The sequence below is a fragment of the Ursus maritimus genome, unplaced genomic scaffold (genome assembly GCF_017311325.1).
Source record: "Ursus maritimus isolate PB19 unplaced genomic scaffold, ASM1731132v1 scaffold_8, whole genome shotgun sequence".
In the NCBI taxonomy this organism is placed as follows: domain Eukaryota; kingdom Metazoa; phylum Chordata; class Mammalia; order Carnivora; family Ursidae; genus Ursus; species Ursus maritimus.
The window spans coordinates 50,083,758-50,097,653 of NW_024426996.1; the positions used below are offsets into that span (position 1 = coordinate 50,083,758).

The 13,896-nt window shown below is 44.8% G+C and overlaps 1 protein-coding gene across 2 annotated transcripts in view; it reads right to left on the reverse strand.

Annotated features, from left to right (window-relative positions):
- Nucleotides 1-583: 583 nt before the first annotated feature.
- Nucleotides 584-13,896, reverse strand: part of RHOH (ras homolog family member H) — a 45,654-nt gene continuing 32,341 nt past the window's right edge. For both annotated transcript variants that reach the window (XM_040624988.1, XM_008701422.2), the window contains exons 2-3: nucleotides 3,260-3,372; nucleotides 584-2,768 (exon numbers count right to left, since the gene is read on the reverse strand). In XM_040624988.1, the coding sequence (XP_040480922.1) occupies nucleotides 1,992-2,567 (576 nt within the window). In that variant the 5' untranslated portion in view covers nucleotides 2,568-2,768; nucleotides 3,260-3,372 and the 3' untranslated portion in view covers nucleotides 584-1,991. The remainder of the gene's footprint in view (nucleotides 2,769-3,259; nucleotides 3,373-13,896) is intronic.

A 13,896-nucleotide genomic window follows, 5' to 3' on the forward strand; every position in this document is an offset into this window, starting at 1 on the left:
AATTCATTCCTGCCAACATGTTAAATACCCCTCCACCCTAAAGACTGGCCCCTGAAGGAGAACCTACCTGAGGGCTTTAAGACTGTTCCTTATGTGGGAGGAGAGGGTCGGGATCGACAGGGAAATCAGAGAGATGAGCTGTCCTCGCCTCCCCTGCTTGGTTGGCTTTCAAGCCCTCCCACTCTCCGGATGTGCAGGGAAGAGAGCTGGAAGTAGCCACTCTCAAGCCAGGCACACGGGTGACACAGAGGTGAGGACAAGCCACAGGACTGGAGGGCTGGAGATGTCTAGGTGAAGGCAGAGACGTCAGCCCCAGGAAACTAAGGGAACCTTGGCCCCCAGAGACTAAGATCCAGGTCCCGAGCCGTTTCCTGGATGTAGGAAGGAGGAGAAAGGAGTCTGGAGATGAGTGCAAATCTGATCTTGACACTGATTATAGCTGTAAAGGACTGAGCACATAAGGAAACTAAAAAATCGGGTTGCTTATGTTTAACATAAGTTAGTCATTCATGCCCACTCTCTTACCATGTGTATGCGATTGGCTGTGTTGTGCAAAAACAATGACATACTTCAACAAATGTGGTTCAGAGTAGTTCTAAGTTTTATTCGATTAGGTGAGCAAATGCAATACCTGGGTGCCCACCTTCACAATTTCCCCCTCTGGTTACATAGTCCTCTATTCTCAACTTTAACAGCTGAGCGATATCGTTGTTTTAAGCTATTCAATAGAACGGGGTTGGAGGAGGGCGAGATGTGTCCTTCTGTATTCAGTTTTTCTCCCGATAACTTTTTATTATCTGAACAGTTGCTCTACAGTTTGCCGGGTCCCTGTGCTTGGAATCTGTGAATTCTTTTTTTTCACTCAGGTGTTTCATATTCATGAAATAGTAAAAATGATAAGTTCCCACCTTTTTCCCCCTTACACACACGCACACTATATATGTAGACGCCTTCCCAGTGATCTGGATTGAATCCTAACATTAATAACTTCTGTTGCCCTGCCAGCTCAGTTCAGCCCTCAAATAGCAAATCTGCTAAATTCCCATTGTACGGAAATTGGAGCCTGCTCTTCTCCAGAAAACATACAACCAGCTAGGAAGCATGGTGTTGGAAGAAGCAAGCAAAATGCACCGGTTCCTGAAATGAAGGTAAGACTTCCTCACTTCTGCTCCACTGGCACAGTCTGATTCCCTACCTGGTAGGCTTCCCTTCAGTCTATCTTGGTGAATGAGGGAGGAATGCTTACTGCACAATTGGACTTCTTTGGGTAAAAGGTAGTATCATAAACAAGAAATGCTTTTTTAAAAAAATATAACTATAGAGAAATCTAGTGACAGCTGTTTAAAATTTTAATTTTTAATTAGGCAGCATTAAAGAATCTTATGTTATTGAACCGTATTTTATGTACAACTCTGAATAACAGGCGGATGGAAAAGTAATTGCAAAGATCTGGCTATGGTCATTTTAAAATTTGATCACCTAGTAATATCTAGCAGGCAAGTGGTCTCCATAAAAATCACTACTACAGGGGAAAACACTACAAGCCTTTGGCAGAGCCCCCAGAGGGTTATGTCATTCATACCGCAGTTTGTGTGTGGGACCCTGTAGAACTTTCCAAATGTAAAAACTCATTACATATAAGAGCTATACATTGTGTTATCATTTAAATACAATATGTCTTTAAATATGGAATTCTTGAAAAAACTCACTTCTTTGTCCAAAATGATGGAGACTACTTTGTTTTTTAATCGAAGATGGAAATCTTCATTATAGAACCTTCCAATCGGACTGGGCAAGAAGTTCATTTGTAGAGTGTATTTCATAAAAACAGCCCGTGGCCAAGTCTCATCAACAACGGTAAGCACTTCCTAAGGGAAGTGCTGTGACGGACGTACCTAGAAAGAGCCTCAGTCCTTGCGGGCTTGCCTGCTCTCCCTGGCCCCGTGAGTCTTTGGGGGGAGTAAACGAGGATGGGTGGAGTCTCTGGGAGGCTAGAAAATCTTGCACTCATTAATGGAGAAGAACCTCCTTCTGTTGCGTCTCCTGGCTTGGTTGACGGCAGTCCGGACGGCACACTCGAACACCTGCTGAACCCCCCGGTTGCTGAGGGCCGAGCACTCCAGATAGCCCTTGGCTCTCACTTCCTGGGCCAGTTTTTTCCCTTCTATGGCATTGATGCAGGAGGCCCTGTGGGGCCCCACCTCCCGCTGGTCCGTCTGGGTGGCCACCACCAGCACGGGGGTGCAGGGCAAGTTGCTCCTGATTTCGGCAATCCACTTGTTCTTCAGGCTCAAGAAAGAGTTATGGTTGGCCACGGAATAGCACATCAGCACCACATCTGCCTGCTGGTAGGACAGGGGGCGGATACTTCGGAAGGCATCGTTACCCGCTGTGTCCCAGAGGCCCAGGCTGATCTGGATGCCATCCATGAAGACGTCCACACCTGTGTTTTCATACACTGTGGGCTTGTAAGCTTCAGGAAAGGTCTCTGAAGTGAAGCGCACCAGCAGAGAGGTTTTCCCCACAGCAGAATCTCCCACTAACACACACTTGATGGAACTCAGCATCTTCCCAGCCTGGAGTCCTAGTTGCAAGTTCAGAATCCCAAGGGAAAGGGCCCTCAGTGGGCTGCTGAAGCAAAGGCCATTCAACACAGGGAATGAAACCCGGAGGGGGTTGTGTTCTCAGCACCCCCGACAGCAATTCTCCCCGTCCATCCAAGGGAGACACGCGATCTACATTGAAAAGTTCCAAAGGCCAGTCTTCAACTGCAACAGAAAGAAAAGGGGGGGGGGATTGAGTCTTTCTTTTTCCTTTTTTTTTTTTTTTTGAAGGAAGAGCTTGTGCAAGTGAAGGGGGAGGAGCAGAGGAGGAGAGAGAATCCCAAGCAGGAACCACGCTCAGCGCAGAGCCTGATGTGGGGTTCGATCCCATGACCCTGAGATCATGACCTGAGCCTAAATCAAGAGTCCGATGCTCAGCCAACTGAGCCACCGAGGTGCCTCTTTCCCTTTTTAAAGACGGGGAGCTTCCTCATTGGCACGCTGATTAAACACGGGGCTCACCTCGGTGTAGCCGTCCAACCCACTGTCCAATCACTCTCCCCTTTGGTGAGAAAAGCGGTGCACATACCCCAGCACAGACACCCACAACTCCACCCAGGCAAGAAGCAGAAGCTGGTTTTATCTCTAAATCAGCCTAGTGATAAAAACACTAGCAACTGCTCTGATATCAACATGAAAAAGACCTCAATAGCTACCTGATGTGTGAATGCTCGCTTTCCAACAGCTCTCTGTTGGCTTCTGCTCCACGAAGTGGGGAAGGCCACAGACAGCAGCTTCAGTTTCTAATGGATCCCGGCCACTTTGGGAACTGCGAGAAAGAGAAGCATAATGAGTGACAGTATAAGCACGTCCCTTCATGTATTGATTAATCGGCCAGTCCTCGCTTATCTGGGAATTCGTGCTGAGGTCAGAGAAAAGAAATCACCAGAACTCTAAAAATTTGCTGTGGTTTTTCTCTTGAGGTTTTGCCAAAAACCAGCTACAGATGTAATAGAAACAGCACCGCCCTTGGCATTTTCTGCATCTGAAATCCAGCTCCATCACCGACCCAATGACCTGGCTTTGAGCACGTGACTTCATCTCCAAACCTCTGTACACATCTGCAAGAATGCAATAAACTGAGGATCGGCTTCTCAGAGATGTTGTGAGGAGTAAATTAGCTCTTTCTCCCCTATGTTTCGAAACAGCTACGTATGTATCAGCAACTCTGCTGGGCCCTGGTGATACAAAATAACTTGCTTAGAAGCAACCCTATGCAGGGAGCATCACTTAAACTGAGCTGCATAAATATGACAGCAGCTGAATTTCGTGAAAGGGTCAAATAAATTCTCATTCACTGCAGGTGTGAGAGCTCCAGACGATGAGATCAGCCCTGGAGACGGTGTCCCGTCTGCCGAAGGACATCATGGCAGACTAGCCCAGCATCAGACAAAGGAAAGATCTTTCAGACCAAAATTCAGAGTCAAGGTTATTCATACAGTCTGGGCTTACAACCTTCCTCACTGGAGATATTCCTGACTTATCACATGTAAAGCAATGTATAGGTCTGCCTCAAAACATAATTTTTTAAAGATTTATTTTTGTTTATTTTAGAGGGGGCAGGTAGCAGCAGAGGGAGAAGGAGAGAGAGAGAATCCTCAAGCAGACTCCCCACTGAGCATGGAGCCCCATGTGGGGCTCGATCCCAGGACCCTGAGATCATGACCTGAGCTGAAACCAAGAGCTGGCCTCTTAACTGACTGAGCCACCTAGGCACCCCTCAAAACATTATTTTTTTTAAAAATCACTCCTCTAAATCCTGCCATTCGCTTCCAAGAACTGTTTATCCTTATCAACCCATAGTCTCTGTTTGTTTAATTTGACATAATAGCCTTTGCAATCAAATGCATAATTCACACGATTTTCACGTATTCATTTTTTAATGACATGTGAGCTGGGTGACCTTGGCTGAGTTACTTAACCTCTTGGAGCCCTGGTTCCTTCATAAAAATGAGAATAAGAAAAGTACGATTATTATAAGTATTCAGCGTGTAGAGAGTCTGTCTTAGCACAGAACCTGGTGCACGGGACCTATATGGAAGCATCCTGTTATGTATTTCCACTACTATTTATTTAAAATGCTAAATATTGAGGCGCCTGGGTGGTTCAGTCAGTTAAGCATCAGTCTCTTGATTTCAGCTCAGGTCATGATCTCAGGGTCCTGGGATCAAGCCCCATGTGAGGCTCCCTGCTTAGCAGGGAGCCTGCCTAAGATGCTCTCTCTCCCTCTGCTCCTCCCCCCACCACTCTCATGCTCGTGTGAGCGTTCTCTCTCTCTCTAACAAAAAAATAAAATGCCAATTATTGAATGTCCAGGGCACAGGAGCTGGGATGTCAAATGATTGGCTCGACTCTGTCTTAAGACTCACAATGGGTCACTTTCACACACCATCATCCAGGACACCTACCTCTTTGTCACCAGACCTTTGAGCAAGGTCTTCTTGGGGGGCTCTGTCAGGTCTCAGACTTTAGCTCTTTAGACCTACAGATGACTTAAATATATGTGTTTGTGACCGCCTCATTACTTGGTCCAGAGCCAAGACCTTTTAAGACATTTTTGAGTTTTATTTTGATGCCCCTGGAACAGGACTGGAACTAGGAAAAAATGTGCATGTGTCAGGCTTTTGGTTATTAAATAAAATCTTGCTAATAGATTGACTGAGCAAAAGCCAAACTTCCAGAGTAGGGACCTGCAACGAGAAGTCGATGAGGCAAGAACAAGGCAAGAACACCAACTTTAAAGTTGTGTGGATCTGGAATTGAATCCTGACTCTCAGCCAACCACGGTGCAGCAACCTCAGCAGAGTTTCTTAACCTCCCTACGTCTCCGTTTCCTCCTCTGTAAATCGTGCATCTGCAATCTGTAAATCCACATCATCGGGGTTCTGAGACTAGTAAGTACGCTCAGATGTATAAAATCCCTAGCATCGTGCATAATGTAAACATACTGTATGTAAATAGTTAACACCTAGCAAACGTACAGTAAGTCATCCTTATTATTAGTATCATTGTTAGATAATAATCACTAAATACAATGCTAAACAATGATGGATTATAAGTGGGGAATTAGAAGTAGCCCTAGAGAGTCTTCTCTGTCAAAGACTGCTCTGTGTATCTCACACCAAGCCGTGATGAGCAAAAAAGGGGGGATTTCTTGTAACATGAAAACAAAAATATGGTGTGAACATACAAAGAAATTCCTATTTGAGCCTTGCCAATTACCAAGCTTCCAAAAGTCAGTGACCTTCATTCCCAGCCAGCTCTAGCACTAAGAGGCACATCAAATCAGCTCTCAGGGCCTCAGTTTCCCAAATTGCAAAGTGGTTGGACAAGATTAGCTTTCTCTGTGGTTCTATTAAAACTGAGGCCAAAGGAGAAAGCTTCGTTACCTGCCTCAGTGGGTACAAGAACGTAAACCTCTGTATTGTTCTGTAGCAGTAAAGAAGATGATACACTTCGATGACACACGTAGCCTTCACAGATGGCTAAATATGGAGCTGGAAGAGGGGAAGGGGAGGGCCTCCGGTCCAGGTTAGAGCACTACCCTATATAGACATGACAGATCATCTCCAGTTGGCGTGTCACATGTACCCACAAAACCCATTGTGGGTCCCATCAGCAGTCTGGAAGCTGGATGGGCTTGCTTTCAGTGGAGTTTCTCCTAAAATGAGAAATTCTCTCTAAAAAGCCCTGTTGGTGAAAAACAGATGCGGTTTTTCCATGGTACTGCAAAGTGGCTAACCGGCTAGGGGGCCCCCATTCTATGTCTCTCCCTGCAGAAGAGTTACTGAGAGTGAATTCAAATGGCATCACGAGGGAGGCCACTAAGTGACCCTGTGAGGATTCAGTCACACTGGAATCAATGCACCTTCAATCTCAGAATTTCTCAGTTCTCAGTAACTTGAATTCTGTCTCCCTTTCTCCCTTTTCCACCGTTTTCACAGGAAGTACACCTTCAAGGGGCCTGGATGGGTCGCACACAGAGGGAAGGTGGGAACGAGGCTTCCTCTCCCAAAGGCAAGGGTGTAAGGAGGGAGCCTCTGCGCACCTCAGCAGCAGGACAAAGGCAGACGAGAGGGAGGGCGTAGGGACGAGGCGCCCTAATCCGCTTCATCTCCTGGAAAGCTGAGGGCTGGCCAGTAGGAAATCCAGGATTCACTCTGGCCTCCATTCCCATCCCAACTAACAGACCCGTTCTGCCCAACTGGTCTTTCTTCGGACATACTCTGTGCTTCTCTATTTGCCTGCAAAGACCTTTCCTTTCACTCACCCCCCAACATCCACCCCTTCTTGAAAATATTCTCTGATGACCTGGGCTGCTGCTACATTAGGCGTCCCCTCTGTGTTGTCATAATCTGTCCCCACAGACCCGTCACGTAGCCATCATCCCACCCTGATAAAGTAGTTGGCCCTCTTGTGCTAATTCCTCCTCTGTAAACCTGAAATAAGACCTGCTTTGCCTTCCTTGCAGGAAGCGGATAAGGATCAGGTGGAAGTTATAACAACCCAGCAACAACTTGTACTTGTACTCATCCACAGCTGTACGTTTAGAAATACTCTCTCGTTCATTCTGTGAGACAGACAGCCCCTTCAGAACAATAGGGCACAATATAAAACTAAGGTGCAATTATGACCATTACTAACTAATTATTACTGCAAGTTCTAAGTTATCCGGCCTTTGATTGAGGTGGCTTATTTCAAAATGCTGATGGAATCCTCAGCTATCTTTTTCAAAAAATATGAACCAAGGGTGGCCTCCAGAGTACAGAGGATACATCAAACAGTCATCCTCCTCAGAAGGGCTTTGGGCAAAGGACCTGCACTAGCAGCAGCCAATTCATTCATTAAGGAGCTGGGTTCAGCCATGGATCTAACACACTTAGTTGATTAAGAAAGCATCACGCTCTTCAGCGACCCATCTCCCGCCAGGACCTTCCATTAGCGACCTGTCCACAGCCTAGCAGGGACACCACCGCGAAAGCTCCCTATCTGGCAACAGGGTTGGGGGCTTCATTTCCTTTCTTTTCCTTCATCGGGGGGGGGGGGCGGTGGGAGGAGGGTCAGCTCAAAAACCCTTAAGCAACTTCACAGAAAAAAAGTGTAATTATCTCTAAATGTTATCACTCCAAACTCTTACTCAGTTTCCTTCTCTAGTAAATAAACACTTATATAGATCTTCTAAACATTTTCTCTGATTTTTTTTTAAATGTTGATTTTCAACAGTCTACACACTTGCCAGGTTTTAGCTAAATAGCTTCCCATCGCTTCAACAATTGTAAGTGTCCAGCCATTCTCCATGGTTCGCCGAGTCTTTGAGTTAGTTCCCCAGTATTTCACCATCATTAACAACCCTGCTATTTTACATGTAAAACATATCCATGCATATACACATATATATGTTACCTTTATGTGGGATGATTTCTTAGGGGATATAGTCCCAAATGTGGCACGGCTGGGTCAATGGTTGTTTTGTGACTTTTATTTACACTATTCAGCATCTTTCGGGGACTGTACCAAGTACTTTGTATTATTCATTAGTTGTTTTATTCATTTTAAAAAAACATTTGTTTAGGGCTTCCTGTGTGGCCGGCACCATAACATGTCCTGGGAGCATACTCGTAAACAAGATAGTTGCTGTCTGAGTAGAAATTACTATTTCACATCTGTAGAGACTCCAAGGGCGTTGAGAACCTTGCCCGCAGTCACACAGCAAGCAAATGGCAGAGGCAACGTGAGCCCTAAATGGAGTCTGACTCCAGAGAAGCAGCAGCCCCACATGTCCCCCTCAGCCTGTAATTCCCTCCAGCCCTCGGCCAAGCATCTCAAATACAACTATGCTTCCTATGCAAACCCAGTTTCAAGACGCTTTAAATAAGGTTACCGCCTTCGAGGCCGCCATCTTTTCAAGTAGTATCCTATCTTGAGTTTCATCTTACAAGAGTTCATTTCACTAATTCTCAGCCCTACTTTAGTAATTCCCCTTAGCCTGTTTCTAATTGTTACAAACAATGATTAAATTCCCCATCAAAATCAAAGAAGGAAATATCATTTTTTAAAAGATTTTATTTTAAGTGTTCTCTACACCCAACGTGGGGCTCGAACTCACAACCCCAAGATCAAGAATCGCATGCTTTACTGACTGAACCAGCCAGGCACCCCTCAGTTTATTTTCTTTTTAAAAATTTTTTAATTTAAATTCCATTTATTTAACACACACTGTACTATTATTTCAGAGGTAGAATTTAGTGACTCATCAGTTGCATGTAACACCCAGTGCTCATTACATCAAGTGCCCTCCTTCATGCCCCTCACCCAATTACCCCCAGTTTATTTGTATACAAAGATTACCCCTGTTTCAAATGAATTTTGTTCTGAAACTTTGCTTGCAAGATGCTGGTTTGCAACTTTCAATATAAGATTTCCAAAATCAAGGTTCTAAGCAATATTTACAATCCTAATTGTAAACCCTATTTCATCCCGTCATACCTGAGTTAGAATGGAGCACCACCACGCACTGAGACTTCCCACTATCTCAGTGTCCTGAGCCTCGAAGCCTCTGAGCAAGAGCCCTGTTCCTCTGACCCACAGGCCAAGCAGGGAGTGCACCCTTCCTCTCCTCTGTTCCAGCCACCCTGCTCAGACTGGTCCCTGCCACTCCCAGGAGCGCAATAATCAGATCGTAACCACGGTCTCAAGTTCCCAGCTTGATCCAAGTAAGGAACAAGGCCGGCCAGCCAGCCGCCCAGAGCACCATTAAGGAACACCAGAACCTCATCTCAGACTAAGGCGGCTGGGAAAATGCAGCTACCACAGCTTTTCCCAGAGCAATGGAAGGCGTGTTTGGAAAAACCACTTGGAGCTGGGGGTGCAGTCCACACGGGGCATGCTCAAAGACGGTCACATGCTCTCTGAACTTCTTCCTAAAGAACGTGAATTTCATTTACCAAAGGACTCACATTTTCTCAGTTGGGCATGCATGTTCAGGCCCCTAAGCTGAATTGTTCAAGGAAAGAGAGAGCGAAGAGGCAGATTCATGCATATCTAACCATTCTATGATGTGATGTTGCTATGAAACAAGGTTGTCAAACTCCGGCTCACCGCGGGCCACACCCGCAACCTGTTTTTGTATGGTCCGTGAATTAAGCATGGATTTTACATTTCCTAATGATTGAAAAAAATTAAAAGATTATTTCATGTCATGTGAAAATTATATGACAATCGAATTTCAGTGTCCATTAATAATAACATTTTATCGGAACACGGTCATGCTCTTTCATTTAGCATTGGCTATGGCTGCTTTCTTGCTATAATGCAAAGTTGCAACAGAGGTGATAAACTCACAAAACCTAAAATATTTACTATTCAGCCCTTTACAGAAAAAGTTTGACGACCCCTGCTACGAAGAGAGGCGGTTCAGAGTAAAAAAAGAGAGCACAGACTCTGGGCTCAGGCAAGCTTGAGCTGGGCTCCAACATCTGACACTTACTGTGTGGTCTGGGGCAGATTACTTAACATCTCTGAGCTTCAGTTCCTTTATCAATAGAGGCAATAGAGCCTAATGATTAAGAATCCAGAGTCAGGAGTCATACCGCCACCTGCCTCTCCTAACTACAGGCTGTGTGATCTCATGAAAGGCACTTAACCCTTCTGAGCCTTAGTTTCCTCAATTGTAAATAAGCAACAATGGCAATGCCTCCCTTACAAAGGCTGTGGTAGGGAATTAAATGGGTTAATGAATGTGGGGCACATAAAATGGTACCTGGCACAGAGTGACTATTACAGAAGTATCTCCTTTTATTATTTACCTAGAAGGGTTGATGGAAGATTATTATAAACTAGTATGTGTCATGAGTGGGAAACAGCACCAGGAATAAAATAGGCAGGCACCAATAGCCACTGGTGTGATCATGGTGATATGAACCAGTCCTCTAAACCCCAGAAGAGGGAGCCATTAATTCTCTGGTGATCAGGAAACCCTACATTCAAAAGGGGACATCGGATGTGTAGGATGAATAAGATTGTGACAAACAAAGAAGAAGAAATGGCAGGGGGAGGAGGGAGGGAAGCATGTGCAAAGGCCCAGCAGCATGAAATACGGGTTTGGTTTGGGAAGTGGAAAGTGGTTCCGGGAGGCTGTTTCGAGGGTTGCTAGGTGGGGAGAGAGAAGCAGAGGGAATTGTGGGAAATGAGCCGATATTTGTTTTCATATAATCCAAAACTGCTTCTGGCCTGTCAGCATCGACAGCATATAGTATGAGCTCCACAGTCAACTCAAATCCCCGGGCCTTTGGCACATATACTCCAACCAATCCGTTCTCTTTTAACTCAGATAGTCCCTATTCACTGGACGTTTTGAGCACCTACTATGTGTCAGGCATCGTGCCATACAATGGAGCACATTCCAGGTTAAATGAGACCCAGTCCCTGCCCTCAGGACACTTAGAATCTAAAGGCAATGCAAGCCATAAACCTCCACCGTGTCCAAAGCAGGAATAAGCCAAGTGCTAACAAAGGAAAAAAGTGCTGCTTGCCATGGGCAGGAATCAAGAAAGGCTTTGTAGACACCAGGACATTAGAATGTGACCCTTCAAACAATAGAGTTGAGAAGCACAAAGACGAAAGTGAAAGAGAAACATGACCAGTGAAAGAAAGAAATGTGGGGCACGTGTCACGAGGCCGGCAAGCAGCTCAGCTGGGCTGACAGACAGAGGCCAGAATGGCAGACAAAGCAGGGTTCCACAAAGCTCATTCCTGTTGTATGTGTGGAGCGATCCAAGAGGGAAGAGCAGAGGGGCAAGTCTGGGGGCTCCTGGAGTAATACAGAGGTAAGAACAAGGAGGGCTTTGTCTAGAGTGCACACTACAGGGCTAGAAAGGAGGAGAGGGACCCCAGCAACATCCCTGAGGTAGAACTAACACCCAGGCCTTCAGTGAGAAGATTCTGAGGCCTGAGGCTGGGGGCCTGGGAGGAAGCCACTGGCAAACAGGAAACACTGAAGGAGACCAGGCAGAGCTTGGTATTTCAGATTGGGGTGCCTGCTGATGAGCCAGAGACATTTCCAGAGAGCCAAGGGAGGGGCTGTGGCCACATCACAAGGGATAAGAACGAGAGGGAAGAGAAGACGTGATGGCAGAAGGATAGTTCTTATTCTTCCATGAACTCTGAGCGAAATAATTAGTTACACACATGTTCTTATCTACGTTGTTTATAATGGAGAAAATTATGTAAGAACAGGTGGTTCTTGGGTAGATTAATTCGTTTATTCCTCTGATCAATATCCTTTAAAATAGCAGTGCACGAGAACGTCAACTGACCAGGGGAAAGTCTCGCTAAGCTGAATGGGGCAAAAGCAGGTTTCAAAATGGTATGTACAGTATGATTCCACAGGGATGAGAAAGCCCAGAGCACTATATACCAATGGTAAGGTGGATTGTCTATGGTCCTAGGAGAGTAGGTCATTCTCCTTTTCTTCTCCTTGTTTATGTGCTCTTTAAAATATTTCTACAATATGCCTGTGTTACTTGACCAATTTTGAAGTGCTTTGTATGTGCTGTGCCGTGGGGTTTTTTAAAGATTTATTTATTTAGAGAGAGAGCACCGGGGGCAGAGGGGCAGAGGAGGAGGGAGAGAGAGTCTCAAGCAGAATCCCCACTGAGCACGAAGCCCAACGTGGGGCTCAATCTCATGACCCTGAGATCATGACCTGAGTCGAAATCAGATGTTCAAGCCAGGAGTCCCTGTATGTGTTGCTTTGTTTTTTAAATCTTGCCTGGAAGGGAAAGAAAAGGCTGATCTGAGTTCCTTTGAGGCTATAGAGAATTTCTGTGAGTCCCCAGCAGTGTCCAAAGATAAAACTTTTCTAGATCTAGACAGCCGAAATTGTTTAAAATTCCTAGAAGCGCTCTCTCTGGCTTCTGGTTCCTATTTTGGAGAGAAGACAAGTAAAACTGATTAATTCGGCCTCCTCCCACAAATATCTCAAACTCATCTCTCTTCTTGTTCATGAGAGTTTTTTTTAAGTCTTTTTTCTGTTTTCTAGATATTCAAGAGAGTTCGAATATGGCCTGGGTATTAGATGACAGTAAGGAACTATTGCTGATTTTCTTAAGCGATAATCATATTGTGGTCATACATATTTTTTAAGTCCTATCTGACAGGTGAATTGAATATGTTGCCTGGGATTTTAGATTATTCCAGAAAAGACAGCAACAACAAGAAGTACGGATGATGACAAAATAAAAGTGGGAAAATGTTGAGAACTGTTGCAGTTGAATGACAGTTATATGGGGGGTATGTTAGTCTGTTCTCTCTGCTTTAAAGTATGTTCAAAATCTTTTATGATAAAAGTTTTTCAAGGTGAGATCTTTTGTTTTCTATAGCAATTTGTGCAAGCTATGGTTTTATTCCCATCTTTAGTTATACAGAAAATGCAAAAAATATCACCAAAACATAAGTATAGTTCATGCGATGATGACTTTTTCAAGTATTTGAAAAAATGCTTGTGTATCGAATGACAAGTGACATAGGGTAGACGGTGCAAAGGCTTGGTTGGAGCCTACCTCCCATGGGGATGGATCTGGGGGAAGAGAAGCCATGGCTCTGGGTTAGGATTCCCAACCAAGCCATAAAAAGAGAAACGTGAGCTTCAAGTACAAGCTTTACCTGCATCTCAACAGGACATCATCATCTATCCCCGGGAAGTAAGGGCAAACTCTAGAAAATACACCAGCCAAAGGGTACTCGAAGTTACTTTGAGATTATTTTAACACTTTACTTCCTAACCAGTATAATTACATTCACTGACTTCCCTTCTTCCTCTTTGCCCCAATTCTGCAGAATTAGCTCTTTGCAAAAGAGCAAAAAAGTCATAATGAAAATAACAAGAAAGAAAGAAGAAAGAAAGAAAGAAAGAAAGAAAGAAAGAAAGAGAAAGAAAGAAAGAAAGAAAGAGAAAGAAAGAAAGAAAGAAAGAAAAGAAAAGAAAGTCTCAAGTGTGAAACTATATTACCCACACAAAACCAGATCCCAAATCAAAGCAACTCTGAGAATGAAGGAGACGTTCCTTCCGCCGTGGGGGTCCTTTTTGTCTGCAAAGGTGAGGGGGCAACAGGAAGTTCTGCTTTAGGATTTTGTTTTCCCCTCTCACCTAAAGTAGCTACTTACCTGATGATGTCTACTTGCTGTGAAAATATGCTATCTGCCTGACATCAGCGTAGACCTCCTCCAAGCCCAGCCCCCAGCTCTAAAGCACCATCTATGATGAAGAAAACCATCAGACCCCAGGGTTTCCCTA